General features: G+C 45.1%; 2 protein-coding genes across 2 annotated transcripts; both read left to right on the top strand.

The window, feature by feature from the left end:
• Positions 1 to 7,601: 7,601 nt before the first annotated feature.
• Positions 7,602 to 11,155, top strand: LOC103646662 (uncharacterized). The gene is made up of 2 exons (XM_008671367.4): positions 7,602 to 8,651; positions 9,849 to 11,155. Exons 1-2 carry the CDS (start codon positions 7,728 to 7,730, stop codon positions 10,470 to 10,472), a joined length of 1,548 nt encoding a protein of 515 aa, XP_008669589.1. The 5' UTR covers positions 7,602 to 7,727; the 3' UTR covers positions 10,473 to 11,155.
• Positions 11,156 to 12,207: 1,052 nt separating this feature from the next.
• Positions 12,208 to 13,534, top strand: LOC100192487 (uncharacterized). Its single transcript, NM_001137707.2, has one exon. It carries the CDS (start codon positions 12,281 to 12,283, stop codon positions 13,298 to 13,300), a length of 1,020 nt encoding a protein of 339 aa, NP_001131179.2. The 5' UTR covers positions 12,208 to 12,280; the 3' UTR covers positions 13,301 to 13,534.
• The last annotated feature ends 9,447 nt before the right edge of the window (positions 13,535 to 22,981 follow it).

Below are 22,981 nucleotides of genomic sequence, written 5' to 3'. Positions count from 1 at the left end.
CATAGGTTTTGCTCTAGGGGTTTATTAGTGGCCTAGTTTAGAGAAAGTTTTAGAAGTCCTAATTCACCCCCCCCCCTCTTAGGCGTCACATGTTTCCTTCAGCATCATCATACTCATGTTGACCCGCCTTTGTTATTCCATACAACCTTCTAGCTTCTCTTTGTATGAAGTATGAATTTATATTTCTTTTCTTAATCATACCTAGCCCGGACCATCCTGGAAAGAAACTCAATGTCATGTTAAAACCCTTGAATGAAGAGTTGAAGGAGCTTTGGAAAGGAGTCGAAGCATATGATGTTTTCAAAAAACATATACTCAAACTTCGAGTCACGTATTTGTGGTTGGTGCATGACTTCACGGCGTATGCTATTTTTGCCGGTTGGAGTACACATGGTAGATTGTCATGTCCATATTGCGGTTCAGATACATATTACTTCCATCTTTCTCATGGTGGAAAGATCACTTACTTCGATTGTCATTGACGCTGGTTGCCTAGGAAACACCCCTTCAGGAGCGATAAGAAAAACTTTATAAAGAATACCATGGTCACGAAAGGACAACCAAAATGTCTAAACGCAGTAGAAATTTATGCTTAGCTAAACAACCTTGTCCTAAATGAAAAAGGGGACAAGTACCAAGGATTCGGAGTGGTCCACAACTAGACACATATATGTGATCTGTGGGAGCTCCCTTATAATTGTCATTGATTCTTGTGCACAACATTGATGTCATGCACCAAGAAAGTAATGTTGTTGAAGCCATCATACACACTTGCATGCATTTTGAAAAAAACAAAGGACAATCTGAAAGCTCGAAGAGATCTAGTAATGCTTTATGACCGATCAACCTAGGTGCTCAATGACAACGACAAGCCGCCACGTGCTTTGTTCTGTCTTACCTCTAAGGACAAGATCGAGATGATGAGATGGATGAAAAAAATAATTTTCTCGATGGTTATGCTACAGGCCTGAAAATCCCGATGGTTATGCTACAGGCCTGAAAAGAATTGTGAATTTGAAAATAGGAAAACTAACTAGGTGAAAGAGCCATGACTTCCATATATTAATGGAGAGGATCATCCCTGTCATGTTTCGTGGTTACATGCCTGACGCCATGTGGCAAGCAATAGCTGAGCTAAGCTATTTCTACAGGCAGATCTGTGCTAAAGAAATAAGTAAAAATATGATTGAGAAGTTGGAGAAAGAAATACCATTGTTGCTATGCAAGCTAGAAAAAATATTACCACCTGGATTCTTATCCGATGGAGCATCTACTTATTCACATTCCATATGAAGCAAAGGTTGGTGGACCTATACAATATAGGTGGATGTATCACATTGAACATGCACTCAAAAACCTGCGAGCCATGGTTCAAAATAAGGCTAGAGTAGAAGGATGCATCGCCGAAGCTTTTTTGCTAAAGGAGGTTTCATACTTCACGAGTGTGTATTTCGCAGAGGAACACAATGTCTATGCTCCTACGATGCGATACAATGTCGATGAGGAACCTCCTGTCAATGATCTCAAAATATTCCAATGGAGAGGCACAAGTACTAGTAAGGGCACGTTATACCACCTTAGCATGGATGAACGAATGTCCGCATTGCTATACATGTACTCGAATATGGAAGAAATGGAGCGATATTTGATGCGAGTCTTTCTTTTCCCCATAATATATTTGCCATGGAGCCATATTTAATTAATTATTTGTCGTAAAGTAAGTTTGACGAGGAAAATTGGACTTATTCCCATCAGCCTACAAGCAAATGGCTAGATACGATGCAACGGCATGGGAGGCAAGGAAGACCTAATTTTGCTGACTGGTTTCGAAATCATGTAAACTCTTTATATTCCTTACTTTGATGTCATTTAGCCTTTTATGCGAGATAGTCATTTTAACTCTGTATCATTTGCAGTGCATAAAGACTCCTAACATACATGAGGACTCGAGACAACTATCTTATGGGACGGTGACTTGCAGAACCTTTGCTCGATACAATGTGAATGGCTTCCGTTTTCGTTCAGACCAATTTGAAAAGTCTCGTCCTTGTACAGCCACACATAATACTGGAGTTGTGACTAGGGCACTCGACGCATATGGAAGAGAAACTAATTATTATGGCATCATTCGAAACATCCTTGAGTTTAATTTTGCAAGGAACAAAACTCTAAAAGTAGTATTCTTCCTTTGTGATTGGTTTGACAGCAATAATGGGATTAGACAAAGTCAATATGGCATAACTGAAGTAAAGCACAAAGAACGGCTTTGAGGCCATGATAATTTTATTCTTGCACACCAGTGTGAGTAGGTATACTATATATCGTACCCAAACCTGAAGTTTAAAGCATGGTGGGTAGTTCACAAGGTGAACCCTAGGGAACGTTTACATACTTCTTGCACTGTTGGTTATCAATTTGAAGACGACCAGGCCGATGAGGTTTATCAAGAAGAAGAATTGCCAACCACTTTTACTGTCGATGAGGGTGTTGCACTCAACTCAATAGCCGGAGACCGTGGTGATATCACTGTCGATGAGGGTGTTGCACCGAAATGAAAACGAAATCCAAGGAACAAAAAAACCATATTGCGAGCTTTGGATTGAAGAAGACTCCTTGATCGTGATTCTGATGAATTTTGATGTGTAATGCATAATTTACTTTTAGTTGCTTTAAATTATTTGATGTATTATTTGCTTTTTATGGAGCTAATACCTTTAACGTTTTTCTATTGAATATGATGAGTAGTAGAAAAACCAGGCACACTGCGAGAGGGTTTCTTAATGTGGCTAGCAGGATAGTCCCTGGTGCACGTTCTCTTTTCCATGGGAGTTCTTCTAGCCAGAGCAGACAGGAGGCATTGCTGAGACACTCCCGGGCAGAGCTGTATGGCAGACCTATCGCTCTACAAAGGAGTACCGATGTAAATATTTATGTAATTGCTCTTATTTTTCATTCACTTATATATAAATGTGTCTTACATGTCTCTATTTCATGTCCATAGGAAGAGGAGGAGGAGGTGCAGCGCCACGAGGAAGAGGATGCAACCACAGATGTCAGGGTGTAGGGCCATGAGGAGGAGGAGGTCACGGGCATAGATGCTGGGGTGCAAGACCATGAGGAGATCCAGGCGGATGACAAGACCATTGAGGCTCCTGCCTTTTGACAGAGGGGCACTCAGAAGGGCCACTTTGTCCTCCCTCCGTCAGCGCCTGTACAATCGAAAGCTCGGGTACTGATCATCCCAGTTGGTAATAGAAAGTCACATTTGGCCATTTATGTTCTTATTATCTTATTTTACTGTACATTGTATATGAACATGAATTTCTTGTTTTTTGTCATGCAGCCAATGGGATGACACATCTTTCGACGGTCGAGGTCACCATTGACAGGTTAATCAAGTCTTAGGTAACCTATGTCGTCTACATAATCCTAAAATTGTGACCGACTCGAAAGGCGTGGTGGTTCCTTGCACTAGCTGGTCACACTTCACACTAGCTCCACATGCTACATATGGAACAGCTCAGGGTGCCGTCAAGCACGACTTTTAGGTAAGTGTATTGTTTGAAATTAACATTTTTATGAATTGTTTAATACTAACTTTATTTTCGATCTTAGCCAGAGACACTGTCGTGAGGAACCTGAGGCTCAGGAGCATGCAGACCAAGTATTAGAGAAAAATGCGAAGAAGGTGTGCAAGGATGCATTTTCCAATGCTCATCTACAGGTTGTGAACGCGTACATGAAGCGTCGAGGGCATTCTATCAACAACTTTCGACAATATTCAGATGTCTACTTGACTGTGGACCAGTACATGGAGGTAAAAATCTAATCTAAGAGCTTATTCAGATGTGAATGTAATTTTATGCTAACGTTTAGATGCAGGTAACTCTTCCATGGATGGAACACGGGTCGTAGGCTTATAAGGCTTTGTGTGAGATATGGGCTTCGCCAGAGTGGATTGAGAAGTCAAACAGGAATCGACATAGGCAGCGCCATCAGTAGGACGGGGACAATGATGAGGTCGTAGTCAACCATACCTATGGGGCTGATGGACACATTCAGTTGGCGAAGTGAATGGTGAGTATGTAGTATTCTATTTTACTCAGAAATGGAATCAATTTAAACTCATATATTTGTAGGAGGCTCAAACTAGAGTTGTCCCGAGCCCAATCGATGTTTATAAGCGAGAGCATAGAGTGAAAAACAGTGAAATCCCCGATGAGCTATGCAGTCAAGCGGTCGTTGAGCGTGTGCTTAGTAGTTGTTAGGGTTAATGTTTTCTTGCCATATAGCTATACATGTCATGTGTGCCGAACCTTCATATTGTATTGCAGGAGACTTATGGGCAGGAGATGGTTAGGAAGTATGGAGAAGCCTATGATTGGCAAGGAGCGCCTACCATCGACGCTGAAGTTGTGCATTCTATTGGAGGAAAGGCCCATGGACGGTATGAACATATGAATTTTTTTTCAATAAGATTGAAACTATGACCGAATAGCTAATTTTCTTGTTTTTCAAGATATTCTATGTTTACCGGTGTGATCGATTCAACGGGGTTGCGGTCTCGTGGCGGCTCTTTGTCACAGGCGGGTTGTGGTAGCAGCCATAGTCGACGCTTGAGCATGGAGGAAGCTATGAGGGAGTAGCAAGAAAATTTCATGAAGAGCTGCGACAACGGCAAATGGCATTCCTCCAACAATAATTAGAGTACATGGGTGCTTACAACGCACAGGCACAACAAGCAATGAACGTGAGTGTCTTATTTATTCTCAACACGGTCGTATATTTGTCCTATAACTAATATATCGATTTGCAACAGTCTTGGTTTCCAGAGCAGGCACAACAGCAACCGTTCGTTTTCCCTCAATTGCATTTGTCGATGCCTCAATGGAGATTACATGCTCCTCCACCTCAGGTGCTTCAATTTAGTTTAGACTTATCGTTTGTATTAACCTTTCAAATCTTGACTAAACTTGATTTTGTATGGATCTGGGGTTATGGGCCACAACACGCCACCACCGGTGATACCAGCACCAGGAGGAGCTTCTGGAGGGGAGGGAGCTACTACAGAAGAGGTTAGTTTGACAAACAATTCATTTGAATAGTGGTCAACTAAACACTATAGTTATTAATGTCTTCTTCTATCTTTCAGACTCCAAACGAGATAGACAACTTCGTAAACGACTTGTTCGCTTCTGGAGGTAGTGGTCACAACTCAAATGATCCCTATATGTGATAGTTTGACTCTTGTGGTAAATTTGGACGTTGATGGATTATGATGTATTTGTGATGGAATTGTGAGTTTGTGTTAGATTGTAATGGATTTGTAAGGTATTTGATGAACTGTGATGTATTTGTGAGGAATATGGTGAATTGTGATATTTTGTGTTGAATGTGTGTAATTCTATATTTCTGTTTCTGTCATAATATTGTGATTATATTATTGTTGAAATTGATGTTAATTTTACATTTCTTTCATATTATTTTTGCTCTGTAATTACTTATTTTCGGCGGCCATGTGTAGGCCGCCGAAAACAAGTCTGGCTATTTTCGGCGGCCGGAAGAAAAACCGTCGAAAATAATTTATTTTCGGTGGCCTCGGTCTGGCCGCCGAAAATAAGTGTTTATTTTCGACTAAATTATTTTGGCGGCCAGAGACCGTCGAAAATAAGCTATTTTCGGTGGTATATACCTTATTTTCGGCGATTTCTGGCAGCCGAAAATGATCTCGTGTCCTATAGTGATGGTACCCGCGAGTAGCGGGTATGGGTAGTACATTGTACCTGTCTCGAGTAATGGGTACGGGTGCGAGTTTGTAAATCCTCTACCCGCGGGTTTTAAACCTGTTGCCATCCCTAGCCTCAACATAGAGGACATTTATAGCTCTGTATCGTCCGATAGTGTCAAGCTGCCACACCCTATTGGTCGTGATAGGGCAAGAACAAAACACAAGAGTAAGGGGCCAACAACGAGTAGCAGCAAGTCCCTCCCGAGAACAAGAGCAGGATGAAGAACTTCAAGCCGAGCGAGAAGATAAATAATCAAAATTGTATGAGTACTTTACCAAGTTACTAGATCACCAGGTTACTAGATCAGTCTTAGAGATGGCAATGGGTGAAAGACCCACCAGGTTTTGCTACACAGATCCGGCCCTGTTAGACTAAAAACTTCTCGCTCCAATACCTATACTCATGCGCGTGTACAATTCCATACCCATACCCGGACCCGTCGAATATTTTATATGCGAAGGGTACCCGTCTAGAATGGTGGAGCTACGCTTGTTTGCCCAGCTTGTTTTATGCCGAAAGGTGAGCGTCGAGCGGTAACGTCCGACCTTCTGTTTTCCATCTTCCAGGTGCGAGCGTGACACGTGTCTGCATGTGACTTCGCCGCTTGGATTGCAATTAGTGAAGAGTAGCATCACAGAAGCTTAGAGCTTTGGATATGCTTTACTGTTTCGCTACGTTCTAAGGCCTATGTAGTATGTAGTTGTGCTTAGGAGTTAAGAGCCCAAGACAAATTATTGAGTTAGGATAAAATTTTAGAGAATAATATTCCAGGTATTTTATACCTATGGGTACACGTGAGTACGTGACCAACAGCTGGGAGAGCGCTCGCATCTTGGAGAGCATTCACATCTGGGAGAGTGCTTGCATCTGGTCGTTTTTGTAGAGCGGGAGCGTTACAACTACTTATAGTAAATTTTCATATGGAGATCTAGGAGCCGTTCCACTCTTATTTTGTTGGAAACCAATGCGTTTGGTTGCAATGACATGACGGGACAAGATGGTTAGATCCCTCAAATAAGTTTAGTTCAGAGGGTTGGGACAGGACTATCCCAAGATTATCCCCAGTTATCCCTCAATTGGAGGGATGAGAGAACGCCAGTGGACGTCTCTAACCTGACTGTCCTGCAACCAAACACACCTAAAAAATTAGAGTAGACTCACTCTATTCTCTCCAATTGCTCAACCAAATACACCCTAAGACTGTCTCCAGCAGCGTTCCCTAAATTCTATCCCCTAAAGGAATATTCTCTGTCCTTTACAGCACACTCTAAAAGATTATGTCCTCTATATCTTCTCAGTCTCCAACAACGTCCCCTAAATTTCATCCTCTATACCTTATATTATATATTTTCTCAACCACATTAACAGAAATTTTAGAACCCATATTTTTAAACAAAATATTGTCCATATAGCAAATCATTTTAAACATATATTAATAAATATGTCATTTTCTTATCTTTATTGGCTTTCTTTTTTATGTTCCTAGGTGATGTGCCGTAAAAAAATTTCTTCTCTCTTGTTTCTCCTTGCGTTGCTTTGCTTCATTGGCTTATCTTCATTGGCTTCTCGAGGTTGTCATCAAAGTTGCAGCGCTGTTGCCCCAGCTTTTTCATCAAAGTTGCAGCACCGCACCACCACACATCGCCGCCCGTGACGGATAACGAACGCTCAGAGAAACTCCACATTTACAGGGTCCAAGGACGCACGCTACTTTTACCGAAAGTTTTACCGTGCGTTGTTGGAGGAATAAAGTAGCTCGGCATCCTCCAAATTTAACGGACAGCACTATATAGCGCTCCTTGTTGGAGACAGTCTGAGGCCACGTGAGTTTGAGCAGGACGGTCACCGACAGCTAAAACTCCTGGCCCCTGGGTTCCTCTTTTTCCTCCAGAGATTTCCGTCCCGTCCACCCAGCTCCAAGAGTCCAAGATCCCAACCATGGTGGCCGCGACGGCACTCTCCTTCTCCTTTCTGTCACTAGCAACGACACTCTTCCTTCTCCTCCTGCGCAGCCTCATCAACAACAAGAAGCGCCACTGTCGCCTCCCACCGAGCCCGCCGTCGTCCCTGCCCGTCATCGGCCACCTGCACCTTTTGAAGAAGCCGCTCCACCGAACGCTGTCTGCTCTTGCGGCGCAGCACGGCCCTGTTCTCCTCTTCCGATTCGGCTCCCGCCGCGTTGTCCACGTCGCCGACCCTGCCGTCGCCGCGGAGTGTTTGAGCACCCACGACGTCACCTTCGCCAACCGCCCGCGGCTTCCCTCCGCCCGCTACCTCTCCAACGACTACACCACGTTGGGCTCCTCAAGCTACGGGCCCAACTGGCGCAACCTCCGCCGCATCGCCACCGTCGACGTCTTCTCCTCGCATCGCGTCCTCTGCTCCGCGGATGTCCGCGCCAGCGAGGTCCGTAACATGGCGCGCCAGCTCTTCAAGGCCGCCGCCGGGGCCGACGCCTCCAGGCCCGCGCGCTGCGACGTGAAGGCACGCGCGTTCGAGATCGCGCTGAACACCGTGGCGAGGGTAATCGCCGGGAAGCGGTACTACGGCGACGGCTCGGTGGCGTCGGAGGAGGCCGAGCGGTTCCGTGCCATGGTCCGCGAGTACTTAGCGATGCACGGGGCATCGAACCTGCAGGACTTCGTGCCCGTACTTGCACTGGTGGACATCGGCGGCGTGAACAAGCGCGCAATAAGGCTGTCCAAGGCGCGCAACGAGTGGGCGCAGCGGCTTATCGACGAGCACCGGGCGGCCGCCGCGGCCGGGAGGGAGCAGGGGAAGACGATGGTCGGCGATTTGCTGGAGAAGCAGGCATCTGACCCCGAGACGTACAGCGACAAGGTCATCAGAGCGCTCTGCTTGGTGAGTTTCATTCTGTTCTGCATATCGTATTGCAACTTGAAGAAATTAGAGAGAAGAAACAGAGTAATCTCAACTACTTGCTGAACGTAGTAACGAACTGTAGTGGATTTTACTGGTCGTGGGATTTACAGAATTACTGGGTGCGCGTAGGCTGTTTTTTTTTACTTGTTTTGGTAGTAGTATCATGGCCAGATCATTGTGATGGAGGTAGGCATGTGCTGAAGACTTTAGAATCATGACCAAATCTCTGAGGTGGAGATATGATCCTTATTTTAGTCAATTATTTAGATAGCATTTGGTTCCGAAGCGAGCTAGGATTAAATGGCTCCGTTCTTGGAGCGGCTCAGTCTAAAGATTTTAGAGGTGCTAAATGATTCAACATTTAAGTATAATTTTTCATTTTTAAAACCACTCTATTCTCTATAAAATTAATCCAAACAATGACAAATTTGATGTTGAGCGGCTCCATCCCACTGTACTCCGAAACCAAACGCTATCTCAATGAATGAACAGAAGATGCATGACAATGACGAGCCATACGGCATATATGGCCGATGTGCATACTTGTATACATCGCACAGCCATGAGTACGATGTGTGTAGTTAGAGATGGTGTTGGATCACAATTTAAATACTTTTTTTTTCATAATTTATTAGAGCCCTTAATTAATTTAGCTAAAAAATAATAGATAGAGAGTTTGATCCTAATCCGATTTAATTCTTAAATTTTATAGTGTGAAATTTAGAGCTCATTATATATAGGAACAATTGGATCTATACCATTAAAAGATCCGAACTATATATAGATATATATATATATATATATTACATGTCGGTATATTGCTAGTATGAAAACAAATGTCTAATGATGTGTTTGGTTTGAGTCCAAAGTGGGATGAGGCGGGGGCGACATTGTCCCCTCAATTTTTTGGATCATGCCGCCATTAAAAACTATTTCGGTGTTTACCTCGCACTTACATGACTCTAATCCAAACACTATAGAAATTGTGGTCGTCATCTTTCATCTCTTAATGTACATCCAACCAAATACACCATAAATGTATTCAGAATAATTTTGGATTTCTCCATAGCGAATTTGCCACAGTTACGTGCCTATTATTGTTTCTTCAGTGATGCAGGTTTGAACGCATAATAATAGTAATAATCCTGACTCGTGTCCAATATTTGCTGGAAACAGTCCATCTTGCAAGCTGGAACTGACACCTCGTCGTCCACCATCGAGTGGGGCATGGCGCTGCTACTGAATCATCCCGCCGCCATGGCCAAGGCCAAAGCCGAGATCGACGAGGTCATCGGCACAGCGCGCATCCTGGAGGAAGCCGACCTGCCAAACCTTCCCTACCTCGGCTGCATCATCAAGGAAACCCTGCGCCTCCACCCCGTCGGACCGCTCCTAGCGCCGCACGAATCGGCCTCCGACTGCTCGGTCGGCGGCTACGACATCCCCGCAGGGACGATGCTCCTCGTCAATGTGCACGCCATGCACAGGGATGCGCGCGTGTGGGAGGAACCGGAAAGGTTCTCCCCGGAGAGGTTCGAGGGCGGGAATAGCGACGGCAAATGGATGCTTCCGTTCGGCATGGGCCGGCGGCGGTGCCCCGGCGAAGGCCTTGCCGTGAAGATGGTCGGTCTCGCGCTGGGTACGCTTCTGCAGTGCTTCGAGTGGAGAAGGACCGGAGATGAGGAGGTCGACATGACGGAAGCGTCCGGGCTGACCATGCCCAAGTCTGTGCCGTTGGAGGCGTTCTATTGGCCGCGTACGGAGATGATGTCACCGCTAACGGCACTTCACGGATGTTGAGATTTTGAATTTTTTTAGGCACGCCAAATGCAAAGACAATTTAGTTAGAGAGGTCCTTATCCCTCCATCTTAAATTAAATTAAGACTTCATTTGGTACAGCTCAGTTTCATCAGTGAAGCAGCTTTTTTCAACTTCATACCCTATGACTATGACTATGATTATGAGCAGCCCCACCCGCAGAATTGAAGGCATTCATGCTGCGTTACCCTATGACTGTGAGCAACCCCACCCGCAGAATTGAAGTCGTTCATACTGCATTTCCTCTACACCGGCAGTTGAGCAAAACCACAACTAAGAAGTGAAGCCAGAATTGTATGAAGCCAGATCGAATTCGCTTTGAGGACACGAAGCCCCTCTGAAGAAGACTCTCTTCATCGATGATCAAATGAAGGCACAAGGCACACTTTGCCTCGAGATAAAGTCAAAATTGAATGAAGGCAGAACGATTCCCTCGATAAATGTGAAGCCCCTCTGGCAAATAGGACATGCCAATGTGAAACCCAGAGCATATATTTGGATAAAAAGATTAAACTACCCTAGTATGAATGAATAAATGTAAGGGAATAGTCTAAGAGTATTTTAGACTTTGTATAGGGAAAAACAAATTTGACACCCCCTACAAATATATTTCTTACATGTATTGTTTATGACATGGAACAGATACTTGAGTATGTTTATTCTATCAAATTTTGTGTTTGAGTGAGTTCTCTTACCCAACATAGGAATTTTGGTTTCAAAAGATCTTATCAATATGAAGAGGCTCCAACTACGTAGCATAAGTATCACCATCATCACTAGAAGCACAAAATTCTGTTGACACCGATGGATAGAAAGTCAGCTAACTTTTACATCAACCATCTAGCTTCTTATTGGCCTAACTAAAGTGCCAACTTGATGCGATAAGAAAGTTGCAGCCATCGGTCAGATTTCTGAAGCGCAACAAGGAAGATGACGTGTTGTTCTCATCGCCTATTTGTTTTCTCTAGGCTAAAACCAAACAGCTAAAATTTAGTCAGTGAAGAGTTAAAGTACCAAACACCAAAAGCTAAAAGGGACAAAAATATTTTAGCTACATTATCCGTCCAGAGCCAGAAGAGTTAAAAGAGGCTAAAACTGCTGCTTTCAGCTGGTCCCCACACAGGTGGCGCGTGTAGATGGTCCCACTTCTTTTAATACCTGCTTTAGCCATCTGTTCTAAATAGATGGTGACTAAATTTTAGTTAGTCATTTTAGTCACTTTAGTTTAGCCTTATAGATCCAAATAGGCCACCACGGTGTAGCTGGTGAAGTTATAACTATGGATGACAATAGTATCTAAATTTACATTGTAAGATTTAAAAATCGAATCGGATTAAAAGTATGACTTATTTCTATTTATTTTGAACTAATATTTATTTAGTCTCCTATTATTTTGTAACGAATCATCTTGGTCACGATCCATTAACACCCAAGTTGTAACACTCGCGTGCGCGCAATGCCACGAGCTGACCTCCACGACCACGAGGACCACACAATCGCTTGAGCTCGGCGGCGTGGGCGCGTGGCCGTCGCTGTCCATATAACACTATCGCTAGGCTTTGAAGCGCGACACGGAAGACGACGTGTTGCTCAGAGAGTGAGTGGTATGATTCGACCAATTTCAAAATGTGGCGACAACGGTGCAGTTGAAAAGCATATTGTAATGAACACTCCCTTACGTGCAGTGCCGCGAGCTGACCTCCACGAGGACCGAAACAATTATCGCCAGATTGGCCGCTTCACCTCGACAGCCACGCCACCACCACTGCGGGTCTGCGGCAGTCGGCACATGGAGCTCCTGCGGGACAGCATCTCCATGGTGTCCCTGGCTGTCCTGGTGACCGCGGTGTGCGCGCGCGCCGCGTCCTCGTGGCTCCGCCCCGGTCTCCCTCGCCTGGCGTCGTTGCTCCCGATGGTCGCCTTTCTTGCCGCGGCTCCCCTGGCTTTCTCCTCTGCAATCATCCGGGGACTTGCAGGCTTCTTCCTCGGGTGGCTCGGCGTGTTCAAGGTCGTCCTCCTGGCCGTCGGCCGCGGCCCGCTTGACCCCGCCCTCCCCGTTCTCCCGTTCGTCTTCACCACAGCGCTTCCCGTTAAGCTCAGATGCAGCAGCACCGGCGCTGCAGCAGCGTGCAGGGCCAAATCGGTCTCCCTCGTCTCGTGCGCGGTCAAGGTCGCGGTCATAGCCGCCATCCTCCATGTGTACCAGTACACGGACCAGCTGCATCTCTACACTCGCCTCGCTCTGTACAGCGTCCACATCTACTGCTTCTTGGACTTCCTCCTCCCGTGCATCGCGGCGGCTGGCGGCGCCCTCGGCATGGATATGGAGCCGCAGTTCGACAAGCCGTACCTGGCGTCGTCCCTACGCGACTTCTGGGGCCGGCGGTGGAACCTCGTGGTGTCGGACATCCTCCGGCCGTCTGTCTACGGCCCCGTGCGCGCGCGCGCCGGGAAGGCACCGGCCGTCCTGGCCACGTTCCTCGTGTCCGGGCTGATGCACGAGGTCATGATTTACTACCTCACCCTGCGATCACCCACCGGTGAGATGACGGCCTTCTTCCTGCTCCATGGCGTCTGCTGTATTGCCGAGGAGTCGTGCGCGCGGCGGTGGATGCAGTGGGGTTGGAGGCCGCCGCCGCGACCCGTGGCTACGCTGCTCGTGGTGGTGTTCGTGGCCGGCACCGCATTCTGGCTCTTCTTCCCGCAAATTTGCAGGGAAGGAATGGAGGAGTTACTGCTCGAGGAGTGGGCAGCGGTAGGGGCGTTCTTCAACGACGCCGCCCGAAAGCTGCTCCAGATGTTCACGTGAAGACTTGAAAGTCGGCAGTCGGCACCAGCAGACTCGTTCCAATCCTCTAGAGATAATTAGTAGCTATGGTTTTAGCTGTGTTCACAGAGCTAACAACAATAGCAATAGCTATTTGAGAAACATATAGTGTGTTTGGTTTGAGAAACGAAGTGGTGTATCTCTTTCTCACTTTTCACTTTTTTATTTGGTTTGTGAATTTTATTTGGTTTGTGAAATAGAATAAATTGATCCATCATCACCTCATTCCTCATAAACTAATAATTAGTATATAAATGAGGAGTGGTTGATTACACCAAAATTGATGGAATGTCTATACTATACTTAAAGCACCAGTTTCAACGGTCGTCGTGCGTCATTTTTTTGCAAAAAACCCCTTATACCTCTTTCAAATTAACCCGTCTCGAGCATCTCGACCCTCGCCGCACAAATCCGAGCCCGCGGCATCCGCGTTCGGCTGTTGCGAGCGGCACTGTCCCCGCCGAACCCGCGTCATCCCGTCCCCGCCGATCTCGCGCAGCAGCAGCCGCCACACATGTCAGCACTAGCCTCGCGCCCACGGCATCCGCGCCTGGCTGTTGCGGGCGGCGTCGTCCCCGCCGATCTCGCACCATCCCGTCCCCGCCAAACTCCCGTCCCCGCCGATCTCGCGCAGCAGCAGCCGCCGCACATGCCAACCCTAGCCTCGCGCCCACGGCATCCGCGCCCGGCTGTTGCGGGCGGCGTCGTCCCCGCCGATCCCGCACCATCCCATCCCCGCCAATCTCGCGCAACAGCCGCCGCACATGCCAGCCCCGACCTCGCGCCCATGGCATCCGCGCCTGGCTGTTGCGGGCGGTGTCGTCCTCGCCGACCCCTCAGATATAAAGGTCCCCTCCAAATCTCCCCCATCTCCCTCAGATTGTTGAGTTGTTGACTGGTTTCGAATCTCAACAGCCGAGCATCTCAACAGCCGGGCCGTTCCACGCGCTGCTCTGCGTGAGGCAGTTCTTCTCCCCCGAGGGTGCTGCAGAGGGCTCACCGGAGGACGTCACCGACTACCTCGAGGGGCACGCTTCCGTGCCCATCCCGACCTACTTCACCGACGACTACGGCCCAGCCGCGCCGCGATTGCTATCGAAGGCCGCCGCTGGTGCTCGCGGGTTTGCACCCGGCGGCATCGAGGACGGTGTGTTTTCTTGGTCTGCTGCTAATTGATTTCATTATACAAGGCCAAAAGATTTGCTACCAGGCAATCGGTCGATTCATTCTGCTTATTTGGTTTTGGATTTTGGATGTTCATCGACGCAAACCAGTTCTCTGGTGTTCTTCAAGGATTGGGGCGCTCCAGTTCAGTTAGCCAAAAAGTTTGGATATCACTCTGTTGTTCTTCAAGGATTCGAAACCATCGCCAGGTAAGTAATGACTATTTATGAATTAGTTTGACATTTTATCCTTATCAACATTCTCTCTCTCGTTAGACATTGATTAGTGTATTGCCCTAATTCTCCAATTAATTTGTTATCTGAGTATATCAGTATCTACAATTTATATATTCCACAAAATGCATGGTCACATAAATTGGGGAAAAAAGTTGAAAGGAAAAAGGGTGATCGTAACATGTCAAGTTGGCCCTGGCCACTATAAGAGCCAATGCATCAATTTCGTCACCAAACATATCAGAACTTGAAACAAGCCCCAATATAGTTTCCTAAAAACAAATAGAATTGTCCATATAATTATGCATCATTTGATAATATATTTGTTAATAGAATGAGAATGACAATAGAAAAAAGCATTAACAGGACAGTGACACAACAGGGAGAAAGAAAAGGACAAAAGATTGCATAAATTTATACTGTTATCTGCTACACCAACAGAAGACTCCATCTGATGTGGTTACCTCTGATTAAAATTACAAGAGTGACTAACAAAATGCAGTAGTCAACAAATCAGCAGATTATTGTTTGCAACTTTAGATCAAATGACATATTTCAAGGACATACCTTATTGTCTAAAGCATTCGAACCTCTCTGAAAATGTCTTCTGTTTTTATAAGCAGGAGGGCAATTCACACAGTTAGGATTATCACATTGCCCCCAAAGGCCCAGACATCATCAAGTGTTCATTCTTTGGAACCTGCCCACTGTAAGACCACACCACACATTCAGACTTCATATTGAAGAAAAGGTAAAAACTTTCATAAGCACCTGGGATAATGCAATCATGCTTGTGGACAAATTATTTATCCTGCATCGCTTGTCATATATTAACCTTCCATATATAGGGTCATTCAATGTAATGGGGCCAACCATCAGTTTTAAAAAGCTCGAATTTGTTAAGTCCTCAGAAAATCTCATGAGTAAATTGTTTATGTGACCATGCATTTTCAGTCTCTTTGTTTTACCTTAGGTGCTCATCTTATGTATTATTATGTTTTACTTACATTTAAATTGATGTTGTTTTCATATTTTAGACAACTCCCATAATGTTAATTGATGTAGATGAAATTCATGGACTTGAGTTGGGGCGAAACATTGTGAAGAACCTGCACTTAGCTGCTAAATGAACAAATATTCAGAGTTCTGCTTGTGGTTACCAAGAGCACTCTATTTTACTTACATTTAAATTGATGTTGTTTTCATATTTTAGACAACTCCCATAATGTTAATTGATGTAGATGAAATTCATGGACTTGAGGTTGGGCGAAACATTGTGAAGAACCTGCACTTAGCTGCTAAATGAACAAATATTCAGAGTTCTGCTTGTGGTTACCAAGAGCACTCTGTAGTTCCTGCTGAAGCAGGTGTAGAACCTGAAACATAATATTAGAGTGACAGGGTGAAGCCCTAAAAGGAACTAGATGCTCAGTATTGAGCTTAACTTTCTAGGATACAGTAGGATGTTTAGGAAAGCAAGAAGGTATCAAAAAGGAATATCTGATGTAATATCTCAGCAAGCTGATTGGACTGCATTTCGACAATGTACGACGAGTTATATTTGTTGATATTGGAAGCGCTGAAACTACTGATAGCTGACACTCCCTCCGTTTGTTTTTATTTGTTGTTATTGACCCATAATGTGCTTACTTTGTCTGTTACTTTAAATTATTGGCAGAAGGTATATTCTTAGATGTTAGATATGCACAGTGTTTCCCTGGAAATTTGTCGTAATTCTGAATTGCTGCATTCCCTACTGGTCTATCATGGCACGAACTGAATAAACGATGCCTTATGGTTTGAAAATATGTAAATTAATCATGTAAATCTATACTATACTTAAAGCATCAGTTTCAACGGTCGTCCCACACCATCTTTTTACAAATAACTCCTTATAGCTATTTCAAATTAACACGCTGCACGGCTATGGATGGCCAAACGGCGGCCCGGCATGGACCAGACGCCCACGGGCCACATCTTTGGCCCAGACACGTCATGCCAACCTACTGACTATGTTGGGCCGGCTCGTTAGCCTGTCGGCCCATTTGATTAAATCAGCGTAAAATGTTAAAAAACGATGTATGAGGTGGGGTTCGAACTTATGCCTCGATGGAAGAAGGGCGAGAGACACTGGATGAAGCTGTCTAACCAGTTGAACATCATCCTCAGATGTTTTTGATATTGAATATATATATGTATATACATTTTTGTAAAATAAAAAATATATAATCGTGTCGGGCCAGCACTACGGACCGAGGCTACAGCCCAAGCACGGCACGATGTTCTTGGCTCTTGCAAACATTAGGTCGTTTCTGAGACCACATTGGTGCTATGGACTCTATGATGTTTGAGGTTGCTGAATTGGATGGAACAACAATGATTTGTTACACTAACAGTAAAACGAAAGGTTATTTGTTGGTTTTAAACGTTAGTAATTGATACGAAGTAGCATATTTATATGGAGCGCATACAGTTTTTATTGATGCCTGACTTTAGCAACGACATATTTTGATCTATCTTTTTTTATAAGTTTGAGTTCATGTGACTTATTTTAGAAACTTGAGCTCACAAACTTTCTCTTATTTGGTCTCTGTATGGTGGAATTATGTCATTCTATAATCTCTGTTCGTTCAGTCAGTCGTTGTGAACTCTCTTCTAATCGCTCACTTTATTGGCCGTGTTGTACCAAGACATATTGGATGAAGTAAACAATAACATCGGTTAGTCAAATCAAAAAATATTATATGGAAAGCGGAGACAATTAATAAAAAATATTGAGATTTTTTGTGGATAGTTTACGTGGGTATTGTTGTAAGCCGTCGCAACGCACGGGTAACCGACTAGTGAATCTATAATGCATCACCTTATGAAGCATAGAGTGACTCTCCAAACCAAACACACCAATAGCTAATAATTAGTTGCTCTATTAATTCATCCGTTCTAAATTTCTCAATGTTGACACCTTTTTAGGGCACCAATCACTCAACAAGAACCAGCGGCGGTGCTCTCTGGTCAGGCGCGGATGGTCCGCGGCACAGGGCCGGATGGTCCGCGGCACAGGGCCGGACGGTCCGCGACCTGGCGCGAGGCTAGGGTTCCCTGCCTGACGGCCGGACGGTCCGCGCCCTAGGGCCGGACGGTCCGCGCGTGCGTAGGGGCAGCAGAGGATCACCGGCGGCGCCTGGATCTCGCTCCCGGGAGGGACCCCGTCGGGGAGTAGAGATCCTAGGTGATGTCTAGGCTTGGGCAGGCCGACCTAGACTCCTCTAATCGACGTAGAGTTGAAGAGAAGCAGAGAATTCGAGGATTGGAAAACTAAACCTAAACTAGACTAGAACTACTCCTAGGATAAAATATAAATTGTATTGATTGAAAGTTCGATTGATTGTTCAAATCGGCCGTATACCTCTCTATTTATAGAGGAGGGGGGCTGGACCCTTTACAAACTAAATTCCGAGTTAATTCCGCGAATCTAGCTAACAACCGTAGCACAAAACTCGGAACCCTAATCTGTTATGCGCACGCGCGGACCGTCCGGCCCACAGACGCGGACCGTCCGCAGCTCAATTTGGAGCTCAACATATGCCCCCTGCCTTTTGGTGGAGCTGAGCGAACCAAAAGCAACTAACTCGATGTGATCACATCGATTTTCTTAGGCATCTTGCCACATACTAGGATGGTACTGTTTGAGGAAACACTCATTCAAAGCCTTGGGTAAATCCTTCCCTTGTAATGTTTGTAGTAAATAGGCGTTACCAGACATTACCTGTTTTTACTTTATAAGGACCCTCCCAGCTTAGCGACCATTTCCCAAACTTTCGGTCTTTATTCCTTAGAGGCATGATGGTCTTCCACACCAGGTCCCCTACTTGAAATGATTTTGCTTTGACCTTCTTGTTGTAAGCCCTGGCTACCATGATCTTGTCCTTTTCTATTGCTCCCAAAGCTATCACCCTCTTGTCGGTCACCTCATCAATATTATCCATCATCGAATTATAATAATCAGTGACGGTTAGATCATTTTGTCTGGCAAACCTAACAGCATTCAAACTTATTTCCACAGGCAACACTGCTTCCTGCCCATAGACAAGCTCAAAAGGAGATACTTTAGTAGCACTATGTTTAGATATTCTGTGAGCCCATAAAGCTTCGGACAAAATCTTATACCAATGCTTAGGATTATTGGATATCTTCTTTTTTATCAAGTTAATCAATGTCCTATTACTAGACTCGGCCTGTCCATTGGCCTGAGCATAATATGGAGATGAATTAAGCAACTTAATTCTATATAATTCGGCAAATTCACGTACCTCATTTGACATAAAAGAAGTTCCTTGATCTGTAGTCAAAGTCTGGGGAATGTCGAATCTATGGATAATATGCTCAGTTATAAACTCAATTACCTCCTTGTGTGTCATGTTCTTCAGAGCAACGACTTCAGTCCATTTGGTAAAGTAGTCAGTGGCAACTAACACGAACCGATGCCCCTTAGATGATGAAGGATGAATTTCTCCTATAAAGTCTAATCCCCATCCTCTGAAAGGCCAAGGCTTGATGATGGGATGTAATTCGGCTGCAGGGATCAACTGTAGGTCGCCGAATTTTTGACACACTTGGCATCCTTTGTAGTACTTGAAACAATCAGCTATCATGTTAGGCCAATAAAAACCAGACCTTCGCAACAACCACTTCATCTTTGGAGCTAATTGATGGGTACCACAAATTCCTTCATGTACTTCGGTCATGGCTAATATAGCATCTTCTGGGCCCAAGCACTTAAGCAGGACGTCGTTGACTGTTCGGCGGTAGAGTTCATCACTCATCAAAACATACTTGAAAGATGTACGTCGAATGTTCTTATCTGTCCTGATATTGGGATTTCGTAAATAATTAGTTATGGGCGTCTTCCAATCACTTGCATCGGCCATTACCAGTCGAATTGATTAGGAGAACTTTCCTGGTAACCCCGGACGGTCCGGCATCTTTACGCGGACGGTCCGCGACCTGGGGAATTGTCCCTGCACCGGTTATCATATTTTCAGTGTTATGAAATCTCCCTTGCTTTATGCGATAACCTCATGCATCTTGTGCCAAATTGTTAGCTCTATGATTCTCAACTCTAGAGATATGCAGAATACTGAATTTGTTAAAAGAATCGATTATGCTCCAACATTTTTCAAGGTAATTATTCAGAGTACCATCAAAACATTGATATTCTTCTAACACTTGTTGGACGACCAGCTGAGAATCACCAAATGCCTTCACATGTTTTACTCCCATACAATTTAAAAGTTCCAAACCGAACAAAAGGGCCTCATATTCGGCTTGATTGTTAGTGCAATAAGTTTTCAATCGGCTAGAGAAGTCGAAGGAGACATCACTTGCCCTTCATTGCAAATCGATCCATCAAAATATAAAGTCCAAGGAGTAATAGTGATGTATGACATGTCTAGTTTATGAGTATCATTAATCCGATGTTCTACAATAAAATCCGCTACGACCTGGCCTCTCCTAGATTTCAATGGTTCATAGGCCAAGTCATATTCTATGAGTGCATAAGCCCACTTACCAAGAAGCACAGAAGTAAGGGAGTGGAGAGCAACACACACAAGACTCAAAGCGAGAGCACAATCACGCACACAAGTCATTCGAGCTCAAAACACAACACAAGGAGTTCTCAACTCAAATGGAGCTCAAGTCACTATCTCAAAGAATCGAATGCGTGAGAATGGAGTCTTGGAGTCTTAGGATCTTTCTTGTAATCTTGGGTGACTCCTCCATGCGCCTAGGGGTCCCTTTTATAGCCCCAAGGCAGCTAGGAGCCGTTGGAGATAATCTTGGAAGGCTAATCTTGCCTTCTGTTGGGTGGCGCACCGGACAGTCCGGTGCGCCACCGGACAGTCACTGTAGACTGTCCGATGCGGATCTCCTTCCTTTTCTGGCGCAGACGACCGTTGCACCTCGACGTCGGTTGGCGCACCGGACAATGTCCGGTGCCCACCAGACAGTCCGGTGCCCCCTTCCGACCGTTGGTGCGGGCCACGTGTCACCCGCCGATTTCACTGCCGACCGTTACTCAGTCGACCGTTGGCTCACCGGACAGTCCGGTGAATTTTAGCCGTACGCCGTTGAACTTTTCCCGAGAGCGATGACTTCGCCACGGACGACTCACCGGACAGTCCAGTGAATTATAGTCGTACGCCACCGTCGAGTCCCGAGAGCGGTCGGTTCACCTTGGACTCGTCTGGCGCACCGGACACTGTCCGGTGCACCACCGGACAGTCCGGTGCACCCAGACCGAGTAGCAGTTGGTTGTACACAGCCAACTCTTTTCTAATCTATTTTCTCCTGTTTGTAGCACTTAGACACAATGCATTAGTACCCAAATCAATGTACTATGTCTAGAAACGTACCTTGTCACATGATTTGCACTTCTTCAATCTTTGGCACAAATTAACACTTAGAGAATATGTGTTGGGCACTTAATCACCAAAACACTTTAGAAATGGCCCATGGGCACATTTCCCTTTCAATCTCCCCCTTTTTGGTGATTTATGCCAACACATCCAAAAGCAACAAAAAGAAGTGCAATATCAATGCAAAAGAGAACCAAATCGTTTTTTACTCTAATTTGGCATATATGGATCATACTTTGCCACCACTTGGTTTGTTTTTGCGAATCAAATTCATTTTCCTGTCTCTACAACAAACTCACTTGTTTGGGCACAAAGAGAGATAATCTAAGAGTAAAATTGATTACGAGCCAAAAACTCCCCCTTTTTCCCATAGTTATAAATTCTCCCCCACAAGATTGGACAAATCAAAAAGTTCTAACTCTACTCTTTTCGAAATTTCACAAGTGGTAGTTGATCCATTTGCTTTGGCCTTAATTTCTCCCCCTTTGGCATTAAGCACCAAAACGGGATTATTATTGGTTCTTTAACCCCATTGCCTCACAAAAAATGTCAATTAAGAGCAAAAAGGCAATACGAGTATAAGAATGAACTTGGAGGTGAGTACACTAATACCGGAGTGCAGTGGAATTATTTGCATGGTCCAAGTTCACCTTTCCCTTTCAATTCATCTTTGAGACTACATTAAGTAAACTCAAACACAAATGTTAGTCTCAAAGGGTCAAGTTGTAGCACTTCTCCCCCTCAATATGTGCATCACTCACACATGGACTTGTGAGGTCCGGGGATCCCTTGCACAACTTGAGCACCATAAACAAATATCATAAATGTATAAAGTAACATGATCAAAGGCATAAAACACATGTATGCTATAGATCAATCCAAGTTACGCGAATCTAAGACATTTAGCTCATTTCGCAGTCTGCAAAAGGTTCTCATCTAAAGGCTTGGTAAAGATATCGGCTAGCTAGTTCTCGGTGCTAATATAGAACACTTCGATATCTCCCTTTTGCTGGTGGTCTCTCAAAAAGTGATGCCGGATGTCTATGTGCTTAGTGCGGCTGTGTTCAACAGGATTATCCGCCATGCAGATTGCACTCTCATTGTCACATAGGAGTGGGACTTTGCTCAGATTGTAGCCAAAGTCCCGGAGGGTTTGCCTCATCCAAAGTAGTTGCGCGCAACACTGTCCTGCGGCAACATACTCGGCCTCAGCGGTGGATAGAGCAACAGAGGTTTGTTTCTTAGAACTCCAAGACACCAGGGACCTTCCTAGGAAATGGCACGTCCCTGATGTACTCTTCCTATCAACCTTGCATCCAGCATAATCGGAGTCTGAATATCCAATCAAGTCAAAAGTAGACCCCTTTGGATACCAGATCCCGAAGCAAGGCGTAGCAACTAAATATCTAAGAATCCGCTTAACGGCCACAAGGTGACATTCCCTTGGATCGGATTGAAATCTAGCACACATGCATACACTAGGCATAATGTCTGGTCTACTAGCACATAAATAAAGCAAGGAACCTATCATAGACCGATATGCCTTTTGATCAATGGACTTACCTCCTTTGTTGAGGTCGACATGCCCGTCGGTTCCCATTGGCGTCTTCGCGAGCTTGGCGTCCTTCATCCCAAACCTCTTGAGAAGATCTTGAGTGTACTTCGTTTGGGAGAGGAAGGTGCCGTCCTTGAGTTGTCTCACTTGGAACCCAAGAAAGTATGTCAACTCGCCCATCATCGACATCTCAAATTTCTGTGTCATCACCCTGCTAAACTCCTCACAAGACTTTTGATTAGTAGAACCAAATATTATGTCATCGACATAAATTTGGCACACAAAAAGGTCACCG

The sequence above is a fragment of the Zea mays genome, chromosome 2 (assembly GCF_902167145.1).
Source record: "Zea mays cultivar B73 chromosome 2, Zm-B73-REFERENCE-NAM-5.0, whole genome shotgun sequence".
NCBI lineage: Eukaryota > Viridiplantae > Streptophyta > Magnoliopsida > Poales > Poaceae > Zea > Zea mays.
Note: the sequence above shows the minus strand (reverse complement) of the source record. Positions and strands in the feature narration are given on the sequence as shown.